The sequence below is a fragment of the Drosophila ficusphila genome, unplaced genomic scaffold, assembly GCF_018152265.1.
Source record: "Drosophila ficusphila isolate 14025-0441.05 unplaced genomic scaffold, ASM1815226v1 contig_712, whole genome shotgun sequence".
Taxonomy (NCBI): Eukaryota; Metazoa; Arthropoda; class Insecta; order Diptera; family Drosophilidae; genus Drosophila; species Drosophila ficusphila.
In genome coordinates, this window is record NW_025064651.1 from 630,207 (window position 1) to 647,975 (window position 17,769).

At 40.7% G+C, this 17,769-nt stretch overlaps 9 protein-coding genes and 1 non-coding gene across 10 annotated transcripts in view; 6 read left to right on the forward strand and 4 right to left on the reverse strand.

Annotated features, from left to right (window-relative positions):
- The window catches only part of LOC108098320 (centaurin-gamma-1A), a 57,371-nt gene extending 49,144 nt beyond the window's left edge, over window positions 1-8,227 (reverse strand). The window contains exon 1 of the mRNA XM_017201144.2: window positions 7,418-8,227. Coding sequence (XP_017056633.1) covers window positions 7,418-7,778 — 361 coding nt within the window. The 5' untranslated portion in view covers window positions 7,779-8,227. The remainder of the gene's footprint in view (window positions 1-7,417) is intronic.
- LOC122320659 lies at window positions 749-1,494 on the forward strand. Its single transcript, XM_043208809.1, has 3 exons — window positions 749-938; window positions 996-1,231; window positions 1,299-1,494. Exons 1-3 carry the CDS (start codon window positions 900-902, stop codon window positions 1,351-1,353), a joined length of 330 nt encoding a protein of 109 aa, XP_043064744.1. The 5' UTR covers window positions 749-899; the 3' UTR covers window positions 1,354-1,494.
- Window positions 2,393-3,137, forward strand: LOC108098327. Its single transcript, XM_017201151.2, has 3 exons — window positions 2,393-2,502; window positions 2,562-2,840; window positions 2,905-3,137. Exons 1-3 carry the CDS (start codon window positions 2,464-2,466, stop codon window positions 3,103-3,105), a joined length of 519 nt encoding a protein of 172 aa, XP_017056640.1. The 5' UTR covers window positions 2,393-2,463; the 3' UTR covers window positions 3,106-3,137.
- Window positions 8,228-8,567: 340 nt separating the features above from the next.
- Window positions 8,568-9,393, forward strand: LOC108098382 (probable 28S ribosomal protein S23, mitochondrial). The gene is made up of 3 exons (XM_017201246.2): window positions 8,568-8,709; window positions 8,765-8,926; window positions 8,982-9,393. Exons 1-3 carry the CDS (start codon window positions 8,666-8,668, stop codon window positions 9,346-9,348), a joined length of 573 nt encoding a protein of 190 aa, XP_017056735.1. The 5' UTR covers window positions 8,568-8,665; the 3' UTR covers window positions 9,349-9,393.
- Window positions 9,337-10,310, reverse strand: LOC108098381 (DNA-directed RNA polymerase II subunit RPB3). Its single transcript, XM_017201245.2, has one exon. The coding sequence runs from the start codon at window positions 10,214-10,216 to the stop codon at window positions 9,389-9,391; it is 828 nt and encodes a 275-aa protein (XP_017056734.1). The 5' UTR covers window positions 10,217-10,310; the 3' UTR covers window positions 9,337-9,388.
- Window positions 10,311-10,583: 273 nt separating this feature from the next.
- Window positions 10,584-11,074, forward strand: LOC108098363 (glutamyl-tRNA(Gln) amidotransferase subunit C, mitochondrial). Its single transcript, XM_017201209.2, has one exon. It carries the CDS (start codon window positions 10,628-10,630, stop codon window positions 11,072-11,074), a length of 447 nt encoding a protein of 148 aa, XP_017056698.1. The 5' UTR covers window positions 10,584-10,627.
- On the forward strand, window positions 11,071-12,218 carry LOC108098362 (DNA polymerase subunit gamma-2, mitochondrial). The gene is made up of 2 exons (XM_017201208.2): window positions 11,071-11,761; window positions 11,824-12,218. Exons 1-2 carry the CDS (start codon window positions 11,071-11,073, stop codon window positions 12,216-12,218), a joined length of 1,086 nt encoding a protein of 361 aa, XP_017056697.1.
- On the reverse strand, window positions 12,175-13,746 carry LOC108098361 (origin recognition complex subunit 5). Its single transcript, XM_017201207.2, has 2 exons — window positions 12,587-13,746; window positions 12,175-12,517 (listed from the first exon to the last, which is right to left on the reverse strand). Exons 1-2 carry the CDS (start codon window positions 13,685-13,687, stop codon window positions 12,233-12,235), a joined length of 1,386 nt encoding a protein of 461 aa, XP_017056696.1. The 5' UTR covers window positions 13,688-13,746; the 3' UTR covers window positions 12,175-12,232.
- Window positions 13,747-14,315: 569 nt separating this feature from the next.
- Window positions 14,316-16,499, forward strand: LOC108098371 (tRNA-dihydrouridine(47) synthase [NAD(P)(+)]-like). Its single transcript, XM_017201226.2, has 4 exons — window positions 14,316-14,419; window positions 14,478-14,628; window positions 14,694-14,994; window positions 15,052-16,499. Exons 1-4 carry the CDS (start codon window positions 14,388-14,390, stop codon window positions 16,389-16,391), a joined length of 1,824 nt encoding a protein of 607 aa, XP_017056715.1. The 5' UTR covers window positions 14,316-14,387; the 3' UTR covers window positions 16,392-16,499.
- A 196-nt stretch (window positions 16,500-16,695) lies between these two features.
- Window positions 16,696-16,891, reverse strand: LOC122320665. The gene has a single exon (XR_006245769.1). It is a non-coding gene; the product is annotated as a U2 spliceosomal RNA (small nuclear RNA).
- Window positions 16,892-17,769: the final 878 nt, after the last annotated feature.

A 17,769-nucleotide genomic window follows, 5' to 3' on the forward strand; every position in this document is an offset into this window, starting at 1 on the left:
CGGCTGACCGGCAGCTGAAAAACACGCAAAAACACCAGGCTATTTGCTTAATCTAATCACTCAGATTAGGCTTATAATAGCATTTCCTTTGCTAAAATTGATTAACACAACTAGGTTTTCGGGTTTATTAACTTTCAATTGTTTACGACCACCAAATTTAGCCTTTTTTGCAAGAACATTAAGTCGCTTAAGTCTAGGTTTAGTTAGATTTTTATTTTAGCAACTACTTCAGCTTTGATTTTTTTTAACTGGTGTAAAAAGGTGGCTAAATCCATGTTTCGGGTTAGTCCAGATCTTCTTAGGTTTTTCAAATGTTTCTCTCAAAATATGGCATACTTTTTGGCTGATCAACAAATATCTATTAAAATTATATTAATTTAGGTAAGTTTATTAAGGAGTCAATATTATCATTTCATTGCACACTTTTTAGGGGTTGTAATAAATAAGTTAAGTAATGTTAAAAAATTCTTAAACTTGAATAAGGCATTTGAAAATTTTAAAAATTTGGAAATGTTTCGATTTTAAATTTTTTTGAGCATTTTCCGGTGAGCATTAGTTGTTAAATTAGGCTAGGACCGCGTGCTAAGAATATAAGTAAAAAATAATATAATATAAGTACATAGTTTATAAACAAATTTTTAGTTTCAATTATTTTATATGTTATACCCTTGGCAAGGTTTTTTCAATGTTTTGTGCTGATAATAATAAAATCATCAAGTGAAAGCTGCTTAAGGGATTAGGCAAAAAGATGAACTCTAGAAGAGAAAGAGTAGAGCTTATCAATTCCCTGAGAGAATCAAACATTCCAGTGCTAATCACAGCATGGCTTTTATGTTCAGCAATTAGTTAAAATTTTACACTCATTGAGTACGGAGGCGTAGAAGCGATCATTTACAAAAATGTTACTGAAATATTGTCTTTTACTTTTGTTGGCTCAGGTGAGATGAAGCAAGCGGCATAATCATCCGATAAACCTTATCTTCTATGTTCTTCAGCTTTTATTAGGGGCAGCCAGTCCGTTTAATCCTAACGAAAAACAGCAGGCTATGGAGAAGGTTAACAATGGACTAAATGACTATTTTCGTTCCGAGATCGACTCTTTTAACGAAATGAAAGCCGGTTTGGATCCTCAGTCGAAGAGTTACCAGGAAATTAATCGAATTATAAATGGAATTACCGCTGCCATTGATGAGAAGGATTATATGGCAAAACATAAAAAATTTTTGGACACGTAAAAAAATTTTTCTTAATTTGTATCTATGAATAATAAAAATAGTTCTTGTATTTCCCCCTTTTAGTTTACCAAATTTCGACCCCATCAACTCGCAGCACAGGAAGCTACTTACCCTCTAAAACTTCATTACACATCCGCAAATTTCGTGATCGATGTGACTGATTATTTTTGGAAAATTATCAAACTCAGTGGCAGAATTGGCAAATTAGCAATAAATTATCAAACTTTAACTAGTTCGTAAATCTCAATAAATCACTCGTTTTTTTTTATTCCCATCATGATTTTATGAATCATTCGAAACGTCAACTAAATTGGGACATATTATGATCCAATTGTCCATGTGGCGCTCTTAAGTGTACGACACACAATTAAGTTATTTTTTTGACTACTTCAGCTTTAATTATTATTTGTCCAGAAAATGCTGGACAATATATTATTTAATAACAGTTTTTTCAAATATTTCTTTCAAGGCATGGCATATTTTTTGGCTGAATAACAAAATAACTGTACAAAATTATATTGCCTCAGACAAGGCCTTGTCCACCCTTGCAAGGGTGAGTTTATTAGGTATTAACTGTTAACTTTCATTGCATACTTTTCAGTGGTTGTATGAATGTTAAGGCATTTTAAAAAGAATTTAAAATGTAAAGTTAGGCATGTAAATTTTGAAATTTGTAAGAGTTTCTGATTTTATTTATATGTATTCAAATTAAGAAAGTGATGAAACTTGAAAGTAAGATATTGTTTTTGTGTGCTGAAAGTTCTAAAAATATAAACCTACCTCGAGCAGATTAACACCAAATTTAAAGATTCATTCATTTCTTAAGTATTCATTACCCTTGCCAAGGTTATACCAATGTTTCTTAAAGTGCTGATAATAATAAAATCACCCGAGTGACATACCACCTAGGCAGCTAGACAGGCCTTGACTGAAAAAGAAAGATGAATTGCCAATATGCTCTCCGTTTCCGAAAACGTGCCGCAAATACTTTAGCTGAAACGCAATTAAACGGAAGAAGAGCTCTCAAATCGGTTTGAAAATAATTTTATTCATCTGCGGATCGGAGAACGCTGCTAGATGATTGGCATGAGAAACCCCAGGCAGCTTATCAGTTTCCTGAGAGATTCGAACATCCCATTGCTAATCAAAGCATGCCTTTTATTTTCAGCAATTAGTTTATAAATAACACTCATTGAGTACGGAGGCTTAAAGGCGATTATCTCAAAAAATGCTGCTGAAATATTGTCCTTTACTTTTGCTGGCTCAGGTGAGCTAAGCTAAAAATGCAGTGTTATCTTCCAATTAACCTTGTTATTTGTTCTTCAGTTTTTAATAGCGGCAGCCAGTCCCACCAATCTTCGATTGCCCGAATCCGGGGTGCCATTGCAAAAGGAACTGGAACGGCAGGCAAAGGCGGAGACTATCAATCTCCTAAATTCCCTGTTTCGTTCTCAGATCGCCTATTTCACCGAAGTGAAAGCTGCTTTGAATCCCCAGACGAAGCGTTCTCAGCATATCAATCTTTACATAACTCGGTTGAACGCTGCCATTGAAGAAACGGACATGGACGAGAAAAATAAAAAGTGGATGGAGATTTTTGACGAGGTAAAAAATCCCTCCTAGTTTGTATCTATAAATTATAAAAATGTGTCCCCATTTATCCTTTCAGTTCAGTGCCTCTCCATTACTGATTAACCGGGAAGCTGAAACTGGTCTCACCGACTTGCAATACAAGCAGATACTTACCGGTCAAAAACTAAAGGATATATCTGCCAAGTTCGTGACCGATGTGGCTGATTACTTCTGGAAAATAACCAAGCTCAGTGGCAGAGTCGTTAGCAATGAATTATCAAACGCTGACCAGTCGTAAATCTCAATAAACCCACTCGTGAATCGATCAAATGCTATGTCTTATTTCGCATAATAATTATGCCAGCAACGTAGTCAAAAAGTATTGACAAGCCCACACCAAGCTGAATCAACACATTTATATTTCCAAATTAAAATTTTGTATTTTTGGAGTGCGTCTTATAGTGCTGGAAATAGCGGAAATATCACACTTTAACGGTATTCCGCAGACATCAAAGATTACTAAAGGTACATTTAAGGTGTAAATCAAAACTGTAGGCGGGTTAAGTTTACAACAGACGTATTCATATTTTAAAGATATTTGAAATTCCACAACCTATCCAGTGATTTTAATTTAAAACGATTTATTGGCTTTGCAGCCATCTGTATTACAATTCAGCCGGCTTTAATGAAATGATAAATTCATATACACCCATCACGATTTTATGAATCATTCGAAACGACAACCAAATTTGGACATACGAGTATTATGACTTAATTGCAAAAACGCTGAAGCTCTTCCGATTTCGCATTCCTTTTGTTTAACTTTTTTCTGTCACTCAAGAACGAAAATCATTTAGCCAAAATAATAACAACAATAAGGTGTTGTGCAATTCAAACTGAAATAGGAATTGCAAGCAAAGTGCAAGATATTTTTAATGCAATTTGCTTTAAAAATAAACGGGTACTTCATGGGAAAAAGGGAGACGAACAGGGGTGTGGCAATGTGGAGGGGGGCGGCAGACAGCGGACACGCATGCCTTCAACTCCGCCGGTTGCACATGTGTCGCTGATATTTGAAAATCCGCTCTTGTGCACTACAAGAAATTTATTTTAAAATCCAATTTATTCAACAATTTTGGTGCATTTTTTATCATTGGAAAATTCTTTGAGAATAGTTTTACAGGTATAAGTACATGATATTTATAATAATAAGTTCGACTGTATTTATAAGCGTTAAGTTCAGTTAATGATGTTATCCATTTCATTGGTAGGTATTTTAACATAACATACGGTAGTTATTATTTTTTAAAGAGAAAGTAGTATCAAAATGTTTCTTAAATTTTTACCAGTGCATTGGAAGCATGTTTGTGTGCGTTAATACATGTATTTGTGGCCCCAATGGCATCTCCATGTCACGCTCTCGAGCGTATCGACGCACAACAACAATTTCCACTTCCGAATGGCACAGACAAAAAGCCATATCAAACAGCAGCTCAAAAATACAACAACAACAAAAGTGATATGCGAATGACAGTGGCAAACGGTTCCCTCAAAAGTCTGCCCGTCAATATTATTTTACAATTAAAAATAAATAAACAAACGTTGCCCTAAGGCGAGACGGCAATAAAGACAGAAAGCTAAGCCACCGACAGATAAGAGGTCACAAGTTGAGATGAGATTGTTCAATTTTAAATAGGAGGGTAGGTACCAAAGTTTTGAATAACCTGCACTCTTATCAGTTGGAGGGAATTGTGCCAAATATGATAACGAAGTTTATAGCAAATAAAAACCAATGGTATCTGTATGGTAGCAAACAATTGTTGAATCCGGAAAAGTAGCAACTAATGCGTTTATTGACAAAATCACCTCAATTAATTGCCATAAAAAGATAAGGAATCTAATGGCTAAAAGCGAAAAAAAAATCTATAAATAGTAACACAAAAGAAAAGTAAATTAAAACTTGAATAATGCCAAGAGTATTGCACGTTAAAAAGTAATTAAAACTCAATTAGAAAATGGGTAAGAATCAAGAAAAGAAGCATTATAAGCTAATAGAAACTGGGTCGTAAACGGTAGAGAAAAGCTGTAAGCTAAAAGTTCCCATAAATTTCGTAAAGTACTTTGGTAATCATTAAATAATTTATACTACAATCGCAAAATTCTAAGTTAAGTCAGCTCGAAAAGAAATGAATGGACCCACCTAACAAAAGGGTAGACCAACAAAAAAAAATTCGTTTGGGGCTAATTGCAATCGCTTTAATGGTGAGTCGCAAGCCATTTGAGATAAGAGCGGAAATTTGTTTTTCACTACCGCCAGCGGCATTTCAGTTGACTTTTGTTGTTGTTGTTGTATCTAGGGCCGACTATTACTTGGCTATTTACAAACAAACAAACAGACAACACGCCTTTGTATTTGTATAAACACCGCGAACAAACGAACGCGCATTCCAGGTAGGTTATTTATGTCCACCGGCTATTGAACACCCCGCCAAACAATTATCAATTTGTAGGAATATTGCCATTGATATGCTGATATCGTGTAATCGATTTACTATTTATGTTCTGTCGAAGACGAATGAAGAGTGTAAAAGAATCTTAATGCACAATCTGTCTATTGTTTATAAATCCCAATTTAATAGCTTCATATGCTAATTTTAGATGGCATATGTAGCCACACACAATAGTCAAAAGATTACACAAAGCAGCTATTGTTGCTGAAATTCGTCTAAAAATATCTAGGCCTTAACCCTCTTCTTAACATGTATGAGAAGACTTAATTCAGAATTTCGTTTTGTATTTTATTACTAATCCATAAAATAAATAATCGACTGCCGAGAATCCCTTAACGTATTATGAAAAGCTGTAAATTATACATTTATTTTGATTTGCGAAAAAAGTTCATTGACTTTACGATCATTTTACAGTGCTTTTAAGCTTCATATGATAACAATGAGTCATTATTATTAAATCCTTTAGTATCTTGCCCAACAACGATAACATTTTTTGACCCGATATTCCATATATACGTTCAGCCTATTAAAGCAACATTAAACGGAAAGGGTTAACGAACAAGTTCTCAATTTCTTTTATTTATTTTTGTTCATCTCCAAGCTACATAGATGCTTTTGACCTTCTCAATTTAATGGGCACCGTTACCGAAACCTATAAATAAGCATTTAGAACGGGAAAAACGGCAATAGGAGTCCAACGAAAATATCATTCATCACGTTGACAGCGAATTAGAATCGGTATTCGGTATAGTCAGATACTCGTACTTTATACTATATAGCCGAAAGATCGTGTTCGTGTTGCGGGTCAATGCCAATAAGAAAGTCGCGTGCAAAACGGTTTACGAGATCGTATTCTCGGGTTTCATATCTGGTTTGCACGGAACGAAGTGGAGTATTCTGATGTTCGAGAAGGCAGAGGCCTCTGACAATTTTGTTTACATTTTTGGTGAGCCTTTTGTTGTTGCTGCCACTGCTGCTCAACAAGAGATTTTCTAATAAACCATTTCAGGAACCGGTTTTCGTTTTGATTTCGTGAACGGTTTTTAGTTTTGGTGGCTGCCACAACCGAGGAAGAGGGCATCAAATTTCAGGCCCCGCATTTATGTACACCACACACACAAACACACACGCTGGAAATTGGGCAGAAAAGCTTGTTTTAAACAAAAAGCGAAGCTCTTTCTTTTGCGAAGAGGGACAAAACGACAACACTTTCAATGGCCCCGGTTCGCTTGAATGGACATTTCGGCAACAATAATCCGCCTCGCACGGGGGTTGATGTGTTGCCTCATAGATTTTTGGTCAGAGATTAGCATGAAGCACTCGGAACAAAGGCAACCACAAGTCCAGACGCTTGCGATAACAAACAACAATGAAGGTGTGGATACAATTGCGGCGATAAACATGTTTAATCAAAGGATTTCCATCCGTTCCTGTGATGGCATTCAATAAGTTCAGACATGACTCTTGTGGAGTCATGCCAGAGGGATACCATTTCCTGACATAAAAATCAATTTCTGTGTGTATACATAATTTTGGCAACGAATTGTTTGGTACAAAATTAAGTTAAAAATAATTTCTGAAGGCGAAATTCTATTTCAAGATAGAGGAATAGTACAGAATAACAGAATTTTATTATTATGGCAAATAAGTACATAGCGAAGTTTATTGCAAACAGCTGAATGTGAAAGAATTCCCAACAAATTCCAACCAAAAGTCCGCTCAAACTAGAGTATTTTATGATGGCAAATGACTTTTTAAGTTTGTTAGTAACATTTGTACAGCTGTGTTAAAAATAATAAGATCGGCGCCACACAAATGGTACAAATGAATCTTAAAGATGTATTATAACTGTAAGCAACAGTTGGTTGAAATGTTCAACTATTGTAACAACCTTATTTATTTAATTTTTTAAACACTACTTAACAGGTGGAATTTTTTCGACAAGGGGACCTATATATGAAATTCGTTGACAGGTGGACGAGAAAGTATTCGAATTTCATAAAAAAGTGTTTGTTTTAAAGATTAATAAAGGTGTATTTTAAATCTTTAAAATGGGTTATCCCACTCTTGATAATTCTTAAAACTAGATCTCGAACTCACCTTCAATGCACACCACATGATCTCGAATGGACTGGGCGATCTGGGCATCGGCCAATGGCAACAGATCGATCAGATCGTATATGGCATAGATCGATGGATGGACACTTTCGAATCGCTGGATCTCCTGGCGGATGGCCAGTGAATTGCTGATGAGCGGCTGGGGAGGATGGGCCACCAGGATGGATGTGGATGCTGATGATGATGATGCTCCGGAGGCGGAGGCAATGGTGGGCGTGGCATGGTTATGGCGCTGCGGGGGCGGCAACTGGTTTTGCAGGGGATTTTGGAGCTGATTTTGAACCTGCTGCGGATGCGGATGCGAGAGCGCGTGCGGATGCGAGTGCGGATGATAGTTGCTCATGGCGGGGGCGGCAAAATCGAGAGTTAGCTAAGTTTTTAATTAACTTAATTTACTGGCACACAAACACACACGGCACACGCACACTACAAAAGAGCGATGGCACAATTTTCCCAAACGAACAACATTTTCCAATAACAACAATCGGGGCAATAATGCGCTAACTCGGCCGATTTGGAGTCGCAGTTTTCAGTTCACTAGATCGATTTTGCACCTGCACAAACAATCAAAACACTTCGGTTTACGATATTAAAGTACACCACAACATGACATTTTTCATCTCTTATTTTCTTTTTGTTTGTCAGTAAGTTCTTTTGGATTTTTTCGTAATCTTCTTCCGATTGTAGCGCTTTAATTTAAAGACGAAATCGCGAAAATTTACTAGCAATCCAACAGAAATGTGCGACAATTTGAGTCGAGCATTTTTTTCTACTCTTCTCTGCTGGAATCAGTGTTGTCAGATGGTGAATTGGCTTTCCCCCCAAAGGCTCTAACCTCCATAAGTTCCCACTAAAAAATCCAGGTTTCCCCGAAACTTGTTCTTCCACCTAGAAAGTTGTTGGTTGGAAGCTCAGATTGGCTAGTCATATAAACAGTGCATATTCAAAAGGTAAACAATGAAAGTATTTAATCAATGTGGCATCTCTTTCTGATTGATTTAAAAAATTAAAGATGAACTTTTCAAAATTCCATCAAAAATAACAAAATCAAACTCTTATACGCAATTAAGATCCTTACTTATGTTCTTATAGGAAATAATTCCGTTACATTCCATTCGACAACTCTGAAATTATCGATTGTCCACCGGCTGTTCATCGATAAGCGTAAAACGCATGTCGTAATCGTATTTTGTTATAATTACTGAATTAATCAATTAAAACTTTATTAAAATGGCTCAGAGTAGGCTTGAAAAGATTGGCACCATCTTCACCAGGTAAGCGAATATCTTTAAAGTACCATTATGGAAAATAAACTCTTGATTTTTACAGAGTTCAGGGTCTGTTGCGCGGTGGGGCCATGAAAACTGAAGATAAACCCATTTGGTATGATGTTTACGCCGCCTTTCCACCGAAACTAGAACCACGATTCGACAGACCTGCTCCCGAGATTCCCATTCGCAAAATATTTTATGCCGAGGATGTGGTGCGAGCGTATGTCAATAATATACCCCCAATTTTTACAATGACTTAAATATAATATTTACAGGAAACTCCACAAGCAGAACAAGCCCCAGGAAACGATATCCCTGTTTGACCACAAGCGCAGCACGCAGTCGCAGCAATTTGTGCAAATCTACCAGGATCTGAAGGCCCAGGGAGCACTTGATGAACAGAGGATCTACGAGACTGCTCTGGATCTCCTGGCCGAGCAGCGTCAACAATCCCGACTAGAGTCCACTACATCTGAGGAATCACTTCCCGATCTGGATCCCGAATCCAAGAGCCAACTTTTGAGCGACTTTAAGGAAGCAGTTGGCACCCAACAGACGAAGTCTGCAACTTCACCAGGTCCTCCCAAGGCGAAAAAAGATGCCGGCGTGGGAATCAACATAGACAGTTTGTTCAAGGATTAGACGGAGGATCTTTTATAAACTAAAAATAAATTGTTATAAATCAAACGGCCAGAGCATCGTTCTGGGATTCGTGGCTGAGCTGCGTTTGCAGGTTGGACAACTTGTTTTTCAGCACTTGGACTCCCATGACCACGATGTTCTCCGGCTTTAGGGCTCCGGAGGATTCAACGTTGAAGAAGAACTTGTTTGGTTTGGCCTCCCAGTTATACGGCGCCTCGTACTGATCGTCCTCCAGCTCGGTGTGCTCGCTTTTGGGCCATTCATCGGGTTTTGGGTAAAGTGTATGCCGCATAGAGTTGTCCGGATCGTATTCGAAGCACACACCCGCCGTAGGATTCCACTTGGCGTGCTCCTTACCGAACCCCTTTTTGGCGTAGGCGCGCAACTTTAGTTCCTGGCCCTTGCGCAGCTTGATAATCAGGATCTCATCATTGCTTTCGCCGTACTCGTTGTCCTCCTCGCCCTGGTTGCGTGAGGTCACGGGAAGGACCTTGGCGTTACTTGATTTCAGATCGGCGGTGGTTACGTGCCGCGTCTGCTCCTCGCTGCACTTCACATCCAGGGTGAACTCTACGCTGCACTCGGGACAAAAGTCAAGGCAGATGCAGTCACGGGTGTACTGCAACCGCTCGACCACGTCGTCGGAGATAAGTGGGATGAGGCCGATGCGGTGGGCAAGGAACTCATCTGAAAGCACTGTCGAGTTTGCCTCCAATTGTACCCAGTCAATGGCCAAAGTCGGCGTCTCTGCGATGAACACACGGCGCAGGCTGTTGGCCACGCTAAGTTCCGTATCCTCCAGGACAAACTTTACGTTGTCGTCGGTAAGCTCTGTTATTTGCACGGACGGTTGGTTTGCGTACGGCATCGCGGCTTTGTTTTGTTTTGGTTTAAATAAAAGACAAAACACAGAAAAAAGCGGAAAAACTAAGGAAAATAGTCTAGCCAATGATGGCACTGTAACGATAACAGCCGGCGATAATACATACGATTTCGATTTCTGTTCGTCGCTAGTGCTGGCAAATACCAGGTTTCTAGCCGCCTTAAATATTTCTTGCCACTTTTTTTTAATAATGTTTACGCCTCAGGGAACTCTTAAAAAAAAAAGGAAAAATTTCCAAAGCCATTTTTAGCAAAACATCTAACGAGCATCTTTACCTTAAGTTATTAAGAATTACTAGCAAACAATAAAAAAAACTGATGAAAAATTTGTAAATATATAGCTTACTTTCAAATCCACCTAGCTGCTTTTTGCATCACTAGTGTTTCGGCTTTAAGAATGTTGCGCCAGTTAAGTAAACGTTTATATTGCAAAATTGCAACAAAGGCAAATGAAAAGTCCACTAAATTGGACTTCAAGCAGCTGACGCATCCAACCAAGGTGCCACAGACTCCTGTGGAAACGGCATTTCCCGACACCAGCTCTCCGGAAATCGAGATCGACACGAAGACCATTCAGTTACTGGAGCGGTTGTCCCTGGTCGATTTGGATAGTGATCGTGCACTCGCCACGTTAAAAAGCAGCATCCAGTTCGCGGACAAGATAGCCCATATCGACACGGAACACGTCCGTCCACTTTACACTGTTCTGGAGCATCAGCAACTCCAGTTACGCAACGACCAGGTGACCGAGGGCGATAGCCGGACGGAGGTGCTCCGAAACGCCAAGGTAACGGACGAGGACTACTTCGTCTCGCCGCCGGGCAACATTCCGCTTGAGCAATGAGCCGGATACAGCGATGTTTCAAGTCCCTGGAGTCCGCTGGTTTTTTTCGCTCCCATGATGACAACATATTAGAATTACTTTGCCACGGGAAAGAATATGCTAAGCTGCTCCAACAGCACTGGCTACGTCTGCGACCCTTGGCTGCTCATCTAGATGACTCCATCCAAACCATTTCTCCTTCCAACCTGCACCGTTTTTCCTTCCCCGAAAGCCAGCAATTCGGTAACAACTTTCAAAAACTCATCAAAGATCATCCCCGCAAAGCTAAATGCCCCACTCTTATCAAGCACCAGAGCTTAAGTTCCTCCCCAAAAGTCAATCCCCTCTTCGGGGTAAAGTCTCCTGCAACTTTGTTAACCACAGACTTTCTGGTGGAACCACATCGCGCTCTAGAACATTTCTACAACATGCAACGCGAGAGTAAAATCTGGTGGATGCGACTATCCTCGAATCCCAGTCGCTACCGCATTGTCCCTTGCGATTTGGGGGAGGAGTACAATCCTAAAAACTATCAAGCCATCGATATCAAATCAAGCTACGGCGAAGCAGGTGATGTTACAGTAGAAGAATTGAGTCTGGTGCGGATTGTGGAAGATAATGGCTATCGTCTGTCCGATGCGCGAACGGGTGAATTTATACAACCAACTGTTATACGTTCTGTGATTGAGCTGGAAACGGCCACTTGTGGTAAAAAATGTTTTCATATAAAATGTTTAACTATAAATTGTATACATAACGATTTCTTTTAGCTCTGCTCCTGGATGGCTGCGATCATGGTCGAGATGCGCAATCCCTGTTGCTTCACCGCGTTTTAGCACCATACCAATGTGGAATCGCCTGTGTGGAAGGCGAATCCGAGTTATCGGGTGACCTGGCCGATCTATGCTTGCACCTGAAGCACGTTATACATCTTGCTGGTCTGCGACTCCGTGAAGGCACTGGATTTGCTTCAGCCAAAAACACATCACAGCTAAAAGATCACTTGCTGGAATCGGATATGCTGGGCGTACCTTATACATTAGTCTTAAACGAGCAAACCCTTAAAAATGGACTGATGCAGTTGCGCAGCCGGGACACCAGACTGGCGGAGACCATACACATAAGCGATGTACCGGACTATTTATTGAATATATTTAAAAACTGAAAAAACAAAACGGACTACATAAAATCGCAGAGGTACTGGCGGACATTAAAGCCCACAACCTTTCCAATCTGCAATACAAACTCAAGACCAATGGTGCATTGCAGCCGTGCAGAGCCATCCATAATATTCTGCTCGCCGGAAACGAAGCTTAGGAGCTTAAGGTGCACCAGGGTTGAGATCTGAGAGAGGAGATTGCAGGTCAAGCCTACTTTCTCCTCAAGAATAGCGTAAAAAATGGCTAGCAAGCGGTCGATGCTAAAGGATTTGGGTCCCAAAGTGGTAGACATTTTTTCCGTAGTCTAAAATGGAAATAAATGTAGAAGGTATGAAAATTATAGGCTTTATTTGTGCTATAATTAATAACCAACCTTTGCTCTGGCGTTGACCGTCTGCATCCGTTTCCGCTGCTTTCCATGATGTTTCACAAACAACCGCTTGTCCTGGTTGGCTGCATTGTGACTGGCTAGAAATGCGGCAATCAGGAGGTATTTTGCATAGTATGGAAGCTCCAACGACTGCGCCATCTTGCGAACGCTCTGATCCTCCAAAGCGGTAAAATCGTAACTCTCCTCTGGCGGTTTTTCTATTCGCATATAAATCTGTGTGAGGGCTGAGCGCAAAGGTCCAGCTATATGTCGCCAAAGTCGGGAGATATCCGTGGCCTCCACACTGCCATCCAAAACGGGCTCTAGGTAAATGTCCATGCATTTCCTAGCCGTCAACTGGAGCTCAGGAACATCTCGACAAGCTTTGTAGAACACGCTTAAAAAGAGATTCAGATAGTTATTGTAGAATTCCTCCGTGATGGCTTCCCTGCAAATCTCCAGGCGCTTATTATCCTGGGCATACTGCTCCAGTAGTTGAGTGCGCACCTGGGCGAAATCCGATCCCAGAATACGCTGTGTTTCAGCCTTGTTGTACTGTGCCAAATGCAGTCCAATAACTTCACTCAATCCTGTCTTGTTGTAAAACTTTTCGAAGGGAAGCTGCGACAAAAGAATGACGCATAGATTCAAGCTGGTCAGCTGTTGCAATCGAAGGAGTACTGGTAGAACATTGGCATCCATATCCCGCAGGCGTTCCGCATTATCGACAGCAATAAGGAAACTCTGGGAACCGACCCCTGAAACATTGTGCCATCGACGCAGTTGCTCCACAATATCCAGCATATTGTCCGCCTTGAGAGAGTCCACTTCTTCCGGTGCCAGGGAATCCAGCAAGATCTCTAACATGATCTTGGTGGTGTAGCATTCGATGGCATTTAAATGGGAAATCCTGACATTCTGTCTTTTGTTGCACTCCCTAAGGAAAGCTTTGGTCAAAGCGGTTTTGCCGGTTCCACTGTGGCCGAACAAGTAAATAGCCGCAGGGTAAGGCTCTTTGGAGTCGCCAATAAGCCCACCCAGGGTGCCAATTGCCGCCTCCCGACAGGGAAACTGCAGCTCCAAAGTGGAGCAAATGGATTCCATGACCAATTGTTTTGTTTACAAGCGGATATTTATATTTGGTATGACCAAGAAATGCGCGCCAAGCCGGCAGTTTGGTATTTACTTATCTTGTTGAATTTGGTATATTAAAAACTATAGACAATTTATTTTTGGTAATTGTTTACAAGTGCGGTGCACGATAAATACAGCTTAAAAAATAAAGTAAAATATGGAAACGATGTGTTTTTTTCTAAAACTTCGAAATCCTTTGGAGGAGAGTGAAACTTTTGCACCGTTTTTTTGTTATTAACAATTAAAGATGCAATTTGTAGTACAAATTCGGATCTGAGTGACCGTATTTGCAATAATCCGCAACCAGACGACTGCAATAATCGGCACATCACATGCAAAAAAAACAGCTGCACCATCTCACCAGCAGCATTATACAACAGTGATGAGCATTCCATTTAACAGTGACTTTTTACAAATGTGGAGAAAACTTCGCATTAATGAATTAATTTATTTAAAAAAAGTTTTTAATTTTTTAAAAATGTTTTTTCATTGTGCTAACGTATCCTTATATAAATTTTGTGAGTAAAATTTACCTCGAAAATTATATTTGTATCACGATTTCGCGGGGAACGCGCCCAGTGACTTTGAAATTATCGATATTACTCAGCTGACAGACATAAACAAGGAAGAAGAAGACGCAGATCAACACGTGCGACTGTTTGTTGTTGAAATGGAAGCGGGTATTTGCTATATAAAACCAGAGTAAGTACTCTAATTCAGCAATAAATTAGAAATTTAAACTATTATTTAAACATATCAGATATCTGGTAACTGAAGGCAATGGCAACAGTGAAGCAATAACCACCGAAAACAGCGAGACCAACAAAAGAAAGCGCGATGATGGTCACGAACTCGAAACCGGCGGAAAAAAGAAGTGGGATAAGAAGGAACGCAAGCGTGGACAAAACAAGGCTTGTCATTAAAATATAAATCTTTCCTAAACGCCATTTTAACACATTTACTTTGATACCAACAGAATCGACCAGTTTTTAAAGACGAGCGGTATTCGCATCTGTGTCACTCGTTGATTGATGGAACCGGTGGAGAACCATGTTCCCTGGCCAATTGCCGCTATGTTCACGATTTGAATGCCTTCCTGGCCGCCAAAGGAGAGGATTTGGGGCCCGAATGCTATGTGTTCAGCACCAAGGGATATTGTGCCCGTGGGGTTAGTTGTCGGTTCGCCAAAGCCCACACGGATGAAAACGGCAGGAATATCAAACGAGAGGACTACGACGAAAATGCTCCTCCGACCACATTCAACGGAGTCAGTTCTGGTAGGTTGCAGTTTGCTTAATCAAAACGCCTTTACTATAATATTATACCCTTCTTAGAACTCCAAGTGCGCCTGCGTAAACATGAGTATGATTTTAGTCGGAGCAAGCAGCTGATCAAATTAGCAGAGAACCTGCGAGATGCGCGCAAGCAAAAGGAACAAAAGGAAAAAGACGACAAGGAAAAGCTATCAGCCGCCGAAGAAAACCAATCTGCAGTTAGTGAAAACAGCGATAAACACGGGAAGGAGCCACCAGTAGACTCCAAGGAACAGGAAACACCAACTGGGTGTGCAGTTGATGATTCCCCTATCGGCAGAGATGCTGAAAAAAAACCAGCAGTTGATTTTCGCGAAAAGCTCGTCCTGTCCCCGTTGACCACCTTGGGCAACCTGCCCTTCCGAAGGATTTGCAAGGAGTTCGGAGCAGATATCACATGTGGCGAGATGGCCTGTGCCCAACCCTTGCTGAAGGGCATGGGACAGGAGTGGGCCTTGACCAAGCGTCACAAGAGCGAGGACGTCTTTGGAGTTCAGCTGTGCGGAAACAATCCAAATATGCTTAACCAGGCGGCGCAGGTTATTCATGAAACGGCGCAGGTGGACTACATTGATCTTAATATTGGCTGCCCCATAGATCTGATTTACCAGCAGGGTGGAGGCAGTGCTTTGATGCGACGAACAAATATCTTGGAGCTGACGGTGCGCAGCTGTGCTGCTTTGTCGGATCGCCTGCCCTTCACCGTGAAAATGCGGACTGGTATTTATGCAGATAAGAGTGTGGCCCACGAACTCCTGCCGCTCGTTGAGGAATGGGGCGCCTCGGCAGTGACTCTTCACGGAAGATCCAGGGAACAGCGGTACACCAAACACGCCAATTGGAATTACATCGAGGAATGTGCCGCCAAGGCCAAAAATATGCCGGTGATCGGCAATGGAGATATACTCAGCTACGAGGATTATGTGGAGCGAAGAACGCTGGCGCCGCACGTTAGCTCCGTGATGATTGGGCGTGGCGCATTGATTAAGCCTTGGATCTTCCAAGAAATCAAAGAGAAACAGGCGTGGTCTCCTTTATCTAACCAACGCTACGAGATGTTGCAAAAGTTCTGCAACTACGGACTGGAACACTGGGGATCGGACACCAAGGGTGTGGAGACCACACGCCGCTTCCTCCTCGAGTGGCAGTCGTTTCTGTACCGCTACATACCCGAGGCCCTTCAGGAGGCTCCGCCGCAAAAGATCAACGCTCGTCCGCAGAAATACCGGGGGCGCGATGAAATGGAAACGCTTATGAGTTCCGGAAACGCCGCTGACTGGGTGAAGCTCAGCGAATCGCTGCTGGGACGCGTCCCAGATGGATTCACCTTTGTGCCCAAGCACAAAGCGAACGCCTTTTAAGATCCTAATGTACATAAACATGTATGTTCGATATCGTTCTTAGAGTACACAACATATTGTAGAATATCTTGTTTATGATTAAATTTGTGTTGTTAAATCTCCACTTCACTTATCAATGCATTTTTCCATTGCCCTTTATATTTAAATTTTAAACAGCGAGAGAAGAATCAAAGAACTGTGCACTTTGTATAGTTTTAAAATATCTAATATACCTAGTAGTGACCCCTAAAGATTCGATGATCAAAGGCTGTAACATCTTACATTATGTCGGGAATAATATTTCTACTATGCTGTAAATTTATTTATTAGTTGGGCCGAAAACCCGGCGGTACTGCAATACCGGGCCAACCCGCGACAGATGTGGAGCAAGCCCCTAGCACTCCGTCTGATTTCAAAAATCAGTTTAACATTTGTTGTCCTCCAATGGAGGAACTATCAGATGTTAAGCTGATAAGAACAGATACTACACTTTGATCTTAGCCATAAGGCCGAGAAGCGATAACCCCTCAAACCAAAGAAAGAGGACTTCATAAAGGCCGAGCTAGAACCAGTTGGGAATTGGTGTATTTAAAAATAAGAAACACGAGAGACCGGGCAGTATACTTTTAGGAGTGATACCTGAATTTTATTATTTGCATTTTTAATCACTATGCAAACTCTGGGTTACCATCACTTGTTAACAAGGACGACCATCCCTGTATGCGCATCCCCCCTTTCCATCTCCAGAACAGCCCAAGACAAAAGCGCAGTCAATATGAGCTTGAGCTGTTGATATGAAAGCCAAAGCTACTATCAGAGAAAAAGTCCTCATCGTGAATGTTTTTAAAATGTTTATGACAAAATTGTTTGCGAAAACATGACTTATATAGAAAACAGCGTCGCTAAATAGAATTTCACAATAAATTAACCAAGACCGAACTTTTTATTGTTTCCTTATCTCGGGTTACACAACACGGGTGTCAAATTTAAACCCTAGAACTTGATCACAAATGCAATCTGCCAAGTTTAGAATTTTTTAAAATTCTACTTGAATTGTGGTCTGTGGAAAATCTTTTTTTTTTGCCAACCATCGAAGACTATACTTAACGGGCCGGATGAAAAGTCCCCGGTTTACCATAGTAAAAAATTTTTTTTTGCAAAATTCAATTTTATTATTCAACATAGTTGCCTTCGAGGGCGATACAGCGATTATAGCGATTTTCCAACTTTTCGATGCCACTTTTGTAGTACTCTTTCGGTTTATCCTCAAAATAGGCCTCAGTTTCAGCTATCACTTCATCATCGGTCTTAAATTTCTTGCCAGCGAGCATTCTTTTAAGGTCCGCAAACAGGAAATAGTCGCTGGGGGCCAGATCTGGAGAATACGGTGGATGAGGAA

Coding starts and splice junctions, on each gene's coding strand:
- LOC108098371 (XM_017201226.2), top strand. CDS start 14,388: ATGGAAGCGGGTATTTGCTATATAAAACCAGA. Junction 14,420..14,477: donor ATTTGCTATATAAAACCAGA/GTAAGTACTCTA, acceptor TAAACATATCAG/ATATCTGGTAACTGAAGGCA. Junction 14,995..15,051: donor ATTCAACGGAGTCAGTTCTG/GTAGGTTGCAGT, acceptor TACCCTTCTTAG/AACTCCAAGTGCGCCTGCGT.
- LOC108098382 (XM_017201246.2), top strand. CDS start 8,666: ATGGCTCAGAGTAGGCTTGAAAAGATTGGCACCATCTTCACCAG. Junction 8,710..8,764: donor ATTGGCACCATCTTCACCAG/GTAAGCGAATAT, acceptor TGATTTTTACAG/AGTTCAGGGTCTGTTGCGCG. Junction 8,927..8,981: donor GCCGAGGATGTGGTGCGAGC/GTATGTCAATAA, acceptor TAATATTTACAG/GAAACTCCACAAGCAGAACA.
- LOC108098361 (XM_017201207.2), bottom strand. CDS start 13,687: ATGGAATCCATTTGCTCCACTTTGGAGCTGCAGTTTCCCTGTCGGGAG. Junction 12,518..12,586: donor CGGTCAACGCCAGAGCAAAG/GTTGGTTATTAA, acceptor TTTCCATTTTAG/ACTACGGAAAAAATGTCTAC.
- LOC122320659 (XM_043208809.1), top strand. CDS start 900: ATGTTACTGAAATATTGTCTTTTACTTTTGTTGGCTCAG. Junction 939..995: donor TTTTACTTTTGTTGGCTCAG/GTGAGATGAAGC, acceptor TATGTTCTTCAG/CTTTTATTAGGGGCAGCCAG. Junction 1,232..1,298: donor CATAAAAAATTTTTGGACAC/GTAAAAAAATTT, acceptor TCCCCCTTTTAG/TTTACCAAATTTCGACCCCA.
- LOC108098327 (XM_017201151.2), top strand. CDS start 2,464: ATGCTGCTGAAATATTGTCCTTTACTTTTGCTGGCTCAG. Junction 2,503..2,561: donor CTTTACTTTTGCTGGCTCAG/GTGAGCTAAGCT, acceptor TTTGTTCTTCAG/TTTTTAATAGCGGCAGCCAG. Junction 2,841..2,904: donor GGATGGAGATTTTTGACGAG/GTAAAAAATCCC, acceptor TTATCCTTTCAG/TTCAGTGCCTCTCCATTACT.
- LOC108098362 (XM_017201208.2), top strand. CDS start 11,071: ATGAGCCGGATACAGCGATGTTTCAAGTCCCTGGAGTCCGCTGGTTTT. Junction 11,762..11,823: donor GCTGGAAACGGCCACTTGTG/GTAAAAAATGTT, acceptor GATTTCTTTTAG/CTCTGCTCCTGGATGGCTGC.
- LOC108098363 (XM_017201209.2), top strand. CDS start 10,628: ATGTTGCGCCAGTTAAGTAAACGTTTATATTGCAAAATTGCAACAAAG.
- LOC108098381 (XM_017201245.2), bottom strand. CDS start 10,216: ATGCCGTACGCAAACCAACCGTCCGTGCAAATAACAGAGCTTACCGAC.